The sequence below is a fragment of the Euphorbia lathyris genome, chromosome 1 (genome assembly GCF_963576675.1).
Source record: "Euphorbia lathyris chromosome 1, ddEupLath1.1, whole genome shotgun sequence".
In the NCBI taxonomy this organism is placed as follows: domain Eukaryota; kingdom Viridiplantae; phylum Streptophyta; class Magnoliopsida; order Malpighiales; family Euphorbiaceae; genus Euphorbia; species Euphorbia lathyris.
Window position 1 is genome coordinate 121,595,045 of NC_088910.1, and position 9,588 is coordinate 121,604,632.

Sequence of the window (9,588 nt, forward strand, 5' to 3'; positions counted from 1 at the left end):
TTGGATTGGTAGGGTTAGAATTGATATATTAACTCGAAAATGACACAAAATGACACATATTTAAAATTATTGGTATATTCACTGATTTTTTAGATGCCACCTTAATTAATAAAAGTAATAAAATTACAATTATTAATAAAAGTAATAAAATTATAATTATTACTTAGAACCTCTCATATTTTTTACATGTTATTCTTAATAGTGGTAGTTTTTTTTTTTTGAGTAAAAATTGGTAAATAATAGAGATGGTAAAATTACATGTGACTTGTAAACATATTACACAAATCCAGCACAATATTAACGGACTTTCAAATGATCATGGTTAGGATTATTATTATATCATTATTATATCTTTTTATATTTTTAAATATCACCGTTAATATATGTACATGGTAAAATTACATGTGACCTAAAAATACGAAATAGAATTGACACTAGTTGATTAGGTTGACACGATTATGATACAAAATGTTTTTTGTTGGGTTAGAATTGACTCATTTGACACTAGCCAGATAATTGACACTAGGGATAGCAACGGGTACTGTACTTGCGGATACCCGACACTACCCGACCCTAATGAGACTATACGTACCTTGTATAAAAGGGTATGAGACGGGTATGTGATCAAAACTATTACTTGTTAGGGTAATGAGATGGGTATGTGAATACCCCCTAGGGTACCCGGTACCCGTTACCTATCATAACTCTTTTATATATTAAAAAATATTATTATTTTTTAGATGTAAGATGTGAGATTTGAACCCCAATATTTTGTTCTTCAACCATCGAATGATACCATTAAATTACTTTATTCTTATTGACTAAGATTCAATTTGTAGATGGATGATTTATTAAATTTATATTTCATTAAATTTGTAATTTTTTTTTGTTTTATTTATTGCTTCTTAATGGGTAAGGGTATCTGCGAATTAAATGTGACAGATATGAAATGCAAAAAGTATACACGTTAGAATAATGAGACGCGTACGGATAATTAAAAAATAAAAGGGTAGGAGTTTGAGATTTGCACTACTCGCGAATACCCTACCCGTTGCCATCTCTAATTGCCATGCTTAGGACAATCCATAAAAGGAGCTAAAAAGGATAACTAAATGGACATTATTGCTATCAATTCTCATAATAAATGGGTTGAGTTGTTATTCTATTGATATTGATTTTGATATTTGGGTAGGGAAGGTTTTTGGATCTTGCTTAAGGGCTTTAGCAAAATCCAAATGGCAAAACCCATTGATTGAAGGACCAAAGTTTTGAACTTTTGAAAGCCCAAAAATGCCCCAATTATCCATCAAGTCATGATGTCCTAAAAATAGAAGGTGTGTGTCTTTTGTTACAAATTCTATCCAATTATAATCCCTACCATTTATTAATATTTAATTAGAAATAAAAATATCTCCTTCCTTGTGGGGCAGAAGAAAGGCATCTCTTTTTCTTTTGTTTCATTTTAAGGTTTTCGTTTCCTCAGAAAATACTCTGTTTTTCACTTCAATTCATCATCAAAACTAGGTAAATCCTCCTATTAAATTTCTAATCTTTATGCAATATATTTCCCTCTTTCATTTTTAATTTTAGTCTTTTGTCTTCTTTTATTATTTCCCCCCTGGAAATTTATTGGCCATTGTTTGAATTATCCATATCTCTTCTCTAAGAACCCATTTCGGCTCTGCCTTCGATTTAGGGGTTTTACTCTTCCAGTTGCTTTTTTCTGGGTTTTGTTTTGACCACCTGTGTAATTCAATTCCTTGTAAGTTTATGGTAGTTTCGCCTCGTAGCTAATAGATCATTAGAGGTAATTTTCAGTTTAAATGGCTCGGTTGATTCTTCCGTGCAAAAGTTCGTGTTTGACAAAGACAAGTCTCTTGGGTTTGATCTCCTCGTCTCCTGTGATTACTCATATCTCATTCTCTCATTTGAATTTGATTTCATGTTTACATTAAGATCCCAATTTATTTGAATTGTTGAATTTGAGCTGAACGTTCCTAAAATTTAGGGTTGTATTCTTTTTGCTTCTGTTATTGATGATAGAATACTGAGAACTTACCAAGCTTTTGCTGAAGTTTGATATTTGACCATTCATTCATTTACCAATGTAGTTAATTTACTTTTTGCAGCTTCGGGCTACCAGCCGAGCTAGTTGTTCTCAGAGTTCGGTGAGAAACATCTCCAACTATAAGCATTTACATAGTTCAGAGGTTTGCATAATTTCTCCCTCTGTGACAATGACAACTATAAACTTTTTTTTATTTGTTTATTTGTGTGTCTTTCAATTTTTCTTTGTTTCAAACACATATGACACTGAAGGTTCTAATCTGATTTTGAAAATTCTGCAATGTAGGTCTCCATTGGAAGGAATATCCGGTCACTGTACCCCGTATTGCATGTAAGCTGTTGCACTATTTCTTTCACTATGATTACATAATGTGCCATACTCACTTAAAACGTCTCCAAAATGAATGCGTTTGAACTAGTTTTTATGTTTGTGAGGTTTCTTGTGAATAATGTGCTAGGCATGTGCACTTCTAGGACGTCAATTTCCGACATAACAACACAATTTACATAAACAAAACATCTGACATGGCTCATTTGATAGGTTTATAATTTTTAATGCATTTATATCATATATATTCATGTGAAATATATCGATCATATAACATGGTTATAAAATGAGAACCCATTATGACATCCCCTACTTCTCAATTTTGTTTCAGAGGCCGAAGTTGCAAAATAGAAGACTAATTTGTTCAGTCGCCACAGAGCCACTGCCAAAGCAAGTTGAAGAATCCAACATGGATGCACCAAAAGAAATCTTTCTGAAGGATTACAAGTTGCCTGATTTCTACTTCGACAAAGTATTGATATATTCTAGCTTAAAAATTGATCGTTAGAGATTTGAATTCAATTTATTGGCTTTTGGTTGTCTTTTTGTGTGCTTATGTCTCCACAATTACAGGTGGATTTGAATTTTGCTCTGGGTGAAGAGAAAACAATTGTTAGCTCAAAAATAACTGTTTACCCCAGAGTTGAAGGTAAGAAGGGTTTTATCTGCTTTGTCGAAATTATTCCTAAATTTTATTGCTTTAGCAATGATTCAAATCTTATCAGTGGCTCATGTTGTGCGACAGGCTCGTCTTCCCCACTTGTTTTGAATGGCCATGACCTAAAACTAATTTCGATTAAGATCAACGGCCAGGAACTAAAGGTGTGTCATCGCTCTTTTGCTCTCAATAGAGATGCTCAGGATTGTAGTTTATTTCTGTTATCTTTAGTTTTCTCCCCTTCCGGGATGGTGAGAGGATGTTATATTTTGGTGATTTTAACTGCAATTTATGTTTCCTCTCTCAGGATGGTGATTATCATTTGGATTCACGCCATTTGACAATCTCATCACTACCTACTGGCACATTTTCACTGGACATTGTAACTGAGATATATCCACAGAAGAATACATCATTAGAGGTGATTCATATTCTTTTCTCCTACCGGTCTTTTTTTTTTCTTTTTTGACACTTACAAGTCACAACTCTTCTTCATGAGACATGACTTCCTTTAGGCCTTACCATGGTTTTAATTTATCTTTTAGGGGCTCTACCAATCATCTGGGAATTTCTGTACTCAATGTGAAGCTGAGGGTTTCCGGAAAATTACATTCTATCAGGTTAGTTATTCAATAAACTCGTAATTTTAATATTCCTATTCCGCTCTGACTCTGCTTGTTGCATACTGATTTACTGACAGGATCGCCCTGATATAATGGCAATATACACATGTCGAATTGAAGCTGATAAATCATTATACCCTGTGTTGCTGTCTAATGGAAATCTCATCGAACAAGGAGACTTGGAGGTACATTTTGATTATGCAAAATTGATGCAGCCTGCTCTTGCTCGTAGTAACAAAGTTCAAACTTTCATTTCATTATGTGGTTCCGTTTCAGGGTGGTAAGCATTATGCTCTCTGGGAGGATCCGTTTAAGAAGCCTTGCTACTTGTTTGCCTTAGTAGCTGGACAGTTGGAGAGCAGAGATGACTCCTTCATTACCCGCTCTGGTCGAAAAGTGTCGCTAAGAATTTGGACGCCAGCCCAAGACCTGCCAAAGACTGCACATGCTATGTATTCACTTAAAGCTGCCATGAAATGGGATGAGGATGTCAGTATCTTCAGTTTTCAGCTTTTTGTCAATCATATTTCTAATTCTTTTGTTGAAAAGGTTCTACAATGTGCTTAACTACTATATAATTCGACAAACAGGTCTTTGGTCTTGAATATGATTTGGATCTATTCAATATTGTTGCTGTTCCAGATTTCAACATGTAAGTTCCTATGTTATTTGGCAAAAGAAACGATTCTATGCTTTTGTTCAAGCCTTTTCTTATGATGTTAAAAAACATGTTTGTCTTCTTGTATACTTATTATCGGTGCTATTTCAATTCTGTTTGATTTTCAGGGGAGCAATGGAGAACAAGAGTTTGAATGTAATCCTTTTCAACTTTTTCTTGAGTTTATCCTCATTAATATTGAATTATCACCTTTTGTTTTATTGAATTTGTATTGGGATTGCTTGTGAACAGATTTTCAATTCTAAGCTCGTTCTGGCATCTCCAGAAACCGCTTCTGATGCAGATTATGCTGCAATTTTGGGAGTCATTGGTCATGAGGTTGACTATTTATATATGAAAAAAAGACTTCCAGTATTCATTATTTATTACTTAAGTTCGTGAATTCTATTATTTTGACTTAATTTGTTGTATCTCATCTTTGTTGTGCAGTACTTCCACAACTGGACTGGCAACAGGTTGGTTCATGCTCAACCATACTCATTCGTATTTTGAACTATGCATCATATTTTTCTCAATTTCCCTACAACGTGGTCCTTTCTAGTTGTCATAATGCTTTACCATGCTGAGAAATAATGTGTTTTTCATGTCATATAATGTTGCCATCTGTTTGTTTGGATCTCTTCTTTTTGTGGTTATGAGAGTTGTACTTTGTACCGTCAAACATGTGGAAGAACTTGATTTAAGTGCTAAGTAAATAACTGCAGAGTGACTTGTCGTGACTGGTTCCAACTCAGCTTAAAGGAAGGTCTTACTGTATTCCGGGATCAGGTATTGTTGGCCTTGTTTCCTTGGTGGTGAGTGTCAATAAGATGAAAACAGAATCTCTCGTTTTCTTATCATAATTTTTTTTTTCTTTTCTGTTGCTAGGAATTTTCTTCAGACATGGGAAGCCGTACGGTAAAGAGGATTTCTGATGTTTCAAGGCTTCGAAATTATCAGTTTCCACAGGTTCCAAATTATTCTTATGCCTTCAGTTTATCGCATGAATGAGGCTGTCTTTTTCATGTGGATTCACATGGAATTTCGTATACTCTAATCGATTCTGATAAATCTGCTTTGAAACAATCCAGGATGCTGGTCCCATGGCTCATCCCGTTAGGCCACATTCTTACATCAAGGTCTGTATTAAATTTGTTAAATTACATGTTACGAACAGGATATCACCTTGCTTTTAAAAGCTTCATTAACTTGCTAGCTACCTTCTATGGTGTATTCATGTCATTGCTTTTGGTATTCCTGCAGATGGATAACTTCTACACAGGTAAGCGTCTGTTCTCCGTGACAGCCAAAGAATATATAAAAGTTTATTTTGGAAGGGTGTTTCTTCCCTGTGATGTTTGACTTTATTTCTTCTGCAACGTTGAACTGATTCTGATGGGGCTGTTCACCAATTTCAACCTGCAGTCACGGTATGTTTCGCCAAATTGTTTCAGAGTCTTGAAAGTTCATTTGGTTTTATTTTTCCATGAAGCAGACATCTTATGAAATTTTCTTTTCCTTTTTTTTTTTTTGTCATTTTCATCGGCAGGTGTACGAAAAGGTTTGGCTCTTTTTGCCCTCCATCCGTGTTTGCACTTTCTTTTCATGAGCTTTTGTCTCCTCCTGGCATGGGTGTGGATGCTGTGTTTGGGCAATACATATGCAAGCACACTGATTTTATTCTTACATTTTAGGGAGCTGAAGTTGTCAGGATGTACAAAACCTTGCTGGGGACTCAAGGTTTTAGAAAGGTATGGTTCATGTCTAACATTGAATTGATATATGAATAAGCTATTTGCCCTTATAATACTATGTTCAACGTAAACTTTGATTCTGAAGCGTTTCATGTTTCCATATCTGTTTCGGAAACTGAAACTCTTGCAAACTTGTATGGAACGTTTCGGGTCACGTTTCCGTAATTTAAAAAAAAACAGAAACTCATTTCCTAGGATGTAATGTGTTTCCAGAAGTGGATCATTGCTAATCACATGTTCGGTAAATCCCTAATATTTTATAGATCATCTTGTATAAGCTTTCAAAATGGAAAAAAAAAATCTTTTTTCCCTTTATTATGCAACTTATATGTAATTTTCTTAATGTGTGTGTATACATAAAAATTAAATACATGTCCTTATGATTTTAGAAATTTGTAGATATACATATATCCATATAGTTCTATTATTTACATGTTTCCCCCATGTTTCATTTCCTATATCTTTTACAAATATCCTTTCCCGGTTCCCATTTCCGTTTCCATGCAACATAGTTGTAATTTAATTGAATTTTTTTAATGTTCAGGGTATGGATCTATACTTTAAGAGACATGATGGTCAAGCAGTGACTTGTGAAGATTTCTTTGCTGCCATGCGAGATGCAAATGATGCAGATTTTGCAAATTTCTTACAATGGTAGTGCTGCGGTTTTGCTTTCATCTATTTGTTCTTTTTTTCTGAATAGCTTGTTTTGATGTTTATGCTTTGAACTATAATAAAAACAACAGGTACTCTCAAGCTGGTACACCTGTTGTGAAAGTTACTACATCTTACAATGCTGAAGCTCACACTTTCTCATTGAAGTTCAGGTATAACTTTCTAATAACTTTGTATCAGAGATAATCGTAGGTCTCCTTTATCTATTAGTAGAGTGATATGATGTCTGTGCAGCCAAGAGGTACCACCAACACCAGGCCAACCAACTAAAGAACCCATGTTTATTCCAGTGGCATTCGGTCTGCTCGATTCAAGTGGCAAGGATATACCTCTCTTCTCTTTGTATCATGATGGAACATTGAAGTCTATTGCAAGCAATGATCAGCCTGTTTGCACCACTGTTCTTAGAATAACCAAGGTCAGTGGGAATCCATGCTTGTTTGTATTCACACATCTACAATGCTTTATCCTTGGATATCGCGAGTTTCGTAATACCATGATTTCTCGGATACAGAAAATACAATTAATACTAACCTACGTTGCACGGAAGCTTTGATTTTAAAGCTTTCAGAAACTGAAAAATCTCTGGGAACTTGTATGAAACGTTCCGGGTCATGTTTTTAAAGTAGATCAATGCTAATAACATGTTCAATAGTCTGTAATATTTTCTATTATATCTTCTACATGCTTGCAAAATGAATAATGAGATTTAAATTTTCTATTGGTGCTAAACAGAAAGAGGAAGAATTTGTCTTCCCTGACATTTTGGAGAGGCCAGTACCTTCCATATTGCGGGGTTATAGTGCTCCCATCCGTCTGCAGTCTGATGTCTCTGAAAGCGATCTGTTTTTCCTTCTTGCTCATGATTCAGATGAATTCAACCGGTTTGTCATCCTCCAAGTTTAACCACTTCTTTCCAGTAATGGACTCTATGACTGTTGATTTACTTTTAGAATTTTCGATTTTAGTTGGGAGGCTGGACAGTTGTTGGCAAGGAAGCTGATGCTAAGCTTAGTAGCTGATTTCCAACAGAACAAACCATTGGTTCTGAACCCAAGTTTTGCGCACGGGCTCAGAAGCATACTGGGTGACAGCAGCTTGGACAAAGTAAGATGAGGACTTCTTGTTTTTCTGATTTTTTATGCCCTAGTTTTTCTTTCAGTTAACGAAGCAGGGGGTATATAGTTATCGAATTGTTAAGTCGCACTAACCTCCATTCTCTTTTTATTGTCCAGGAATTTGTTGCAAAGGCAATTACTTTACCTGGAGAAGGAGAAATAATGGATCTCATGAAGGTTGCAGACCCGGATGCCGTTCATGCTGTTCGATCTTTCATTAGGAAGCAGCTTGCCTCTGAACTGAAAGCCGAGCTTTTGAAAACTGTATGGCATCTTTGTAGAGTTACATAACATTTGCTATATGCACTCTTTCATGTCTTCATTTGTTGGGTAAAATTATTATGTTCGTTGCAGGTTGAAAACAATAGGAGCTCCGAAGAGTATGTGTTCGACCATCATAACATGTCTAGACGTGCTCTGAAAAATGTTGCCCTCGGTATGTGCTGCTCTGTTTCAATCAAGTAATGCATTTCCTCTGTATTTATTGGAGCTACCTTATGCTTTACTAATTGTGTCTGTATTTTAAATCATCTGCAGCATATCTTGCATCCCTCGAAGACGAATCCTCGGCAAATCTTGCACTTGATGAGTACAAAACTGCCACAAATATGACTGACCAGCTTGCAGCTTTGGCAGCCCTTGCTCAGATTCCTGGAAAAACACGTGATGAAGTCCTGGCTGACTTCTATAACAAGTGGCAACATGATTTTCTGGTGAATATCTCACTCAACAGCCTTTGAATGCTTAAGCGAACCTGTTCCATGTGTTTGTTCTGTGGCCTTTCCATAAAAAGTTATTAATGTTCAGGAAATTGAATGTCATAGTAGTTCAATTAGGAGTCTATTCCGTTGATGAGTCTAACCCTCGTTTTTTGTCTTTATTTCAGGTTGTCAATAAATGGTTTGCTCTTCAAGCCATGTCCGATGTTCCTGGCAATGTCAACAATGTAAAAGCCCTCTTGAATCATCCTGCATTCGACATTCGCAATCCGAACAAGGCAAGATTTCGGCAATTTCTGTCTGCGTTCATCTTCTCATGTTTTCGTTTCATTTCTTTTTGTGTCTGAATGTGCATCTTTTCTGAGACAGGTATACTCGCTTATCGGAGGATTCTGTGGCTCTCCTGTAAATTTCCATGCAAAAGACGGGTCAGGCTATCAGTTCTTAGGGGAGATAGTGCTACAGTTAGACAAAATCAATCCTCAGGTGGCGTCCCGAATGGTGTCAGCCTTCTCAAGATGGAAGCGCTATGATGAAACTCGGCAAGCCCTTGCCAAGGTAACTAGTCAATGCTAATAATGACCTTGATGGGTTCCTTACATGAGGGTTTCGTTCACGAGCCAAACATAAACCTCCAAACCGGCTGATCGATCATTTCTTGGTTTTGTACAGGCACAGCTCGAGAGGATCATGTCTGCGAATGGACTCTCTGAGAACGTGTTCGAGATAGCGTCGAAGAGCTTGGCTGCTTAAATGCCAAAAAAGTAATCAATAAGGAGGAATAAGTAGATGCATAGGTCATTTTCCAGGCTGTTATATGATATTTTTTGCCTTTTATAGCAGTTGCTGGATTCTTTAGCCCTGGAAATTCATTTTACATGACAAATGATGTCTGAAATCAAAAGATTGAATGTCCTGAAAACATGTCTGGTAATTTGTTTTTTTTTTACTACAGGCATTATTATTATTTTTCTTTTTTTATTGCTTA

At 35.9% G+C, this 9,588-nt stretch overlaps 1 protein-coding gene across 2 annotated transcripts; it reads left to right on the forward strand.

The window, feature by feature from the left end:
• The first annotated feature begins 1,641 nt into the window (after positions 1-1,641).
• Positions 1,642-9,588, forward strand: LOC136210826 (puromycin-sensitive aminopeptidase). Of its 2 annotated transcripts, none has more exons than XM_066002242.1 (32): positions 1,642-1,901; positions 2,130-2,210; positions 2,354-2,398; positions 2,727-2,867; positions 2,969-3,044; positions 3,141-3,217; positions 3,361-3,474; positions 3,599-3,673; positions 3,754-3,861; positions 3,953-4,165; positions 4,267-4,328; positions 4,463-4,490; positions 4,587-4,673; positions 4,785-4,810; positions 5,060-5,123; positions 5,223-5,303; positions 5,426-5,473; positions 5,598-5,616; positions 5,760-5,764; positions 5,884-5,922; positions 6,029-6,085; positions 6,633-6,742; positions 6,835-6,915; positions 6,998-7,181; positions 7,499-7,647; positions 7,732-7,870; positions 7,999-8,145; positions 8,236-8,317; positions 8,419-8,594; positions 8,768-8,878; positions 8,970-9,158; positions 9,273-9,588. In XM_066002242.1, exons 1-32 carry the CDS (start codon positions 1,824-1,826, stop codon positions 9,351-9,353), a joined length of 2,973 nt encoding a protein of 990 aa, XP_065858314.1. In that variant the 5' UTR covers positions 1,642-1,823; the 3' UTR covers positions 9,354-9,588. The 2 variants fall into 2 exon arrangements, with proteins under 2 accessions (XP_065858314.1, XP_065858315.1); XM_066002243.1 differs by having other exon boundaries at positions 1,643-1,901; positions 5,884-5,895.

What these genes read in the sequence shown, in the direction of transcription:
- LOC136210826 (XM_066002242.1), top strand. Translation starts at nt 1,824, where the DNA reads ATGGCTCGGTTGATTCTTCCGTGCAAAAGTTCGTGTTTGACAAAGACA. An exon ending in TGGGAGTCATTGGTCATGAG is followed by an intron (nt 4,674 to 4,784) that starts GTTGACTATTTA and finishes TTTGTTGTGCAG; the next exon opens with TACTTCCACAACTGGACTGG. An exon ending in AGTGGCAACATGATTTTCTG is followed by an intron (nt 8,595 to 8,767) that starts GTGAATATCTCA and finishes TCTTTATTTCAG; the next exon opens with GTTGTCAATAAATGGTTTGC.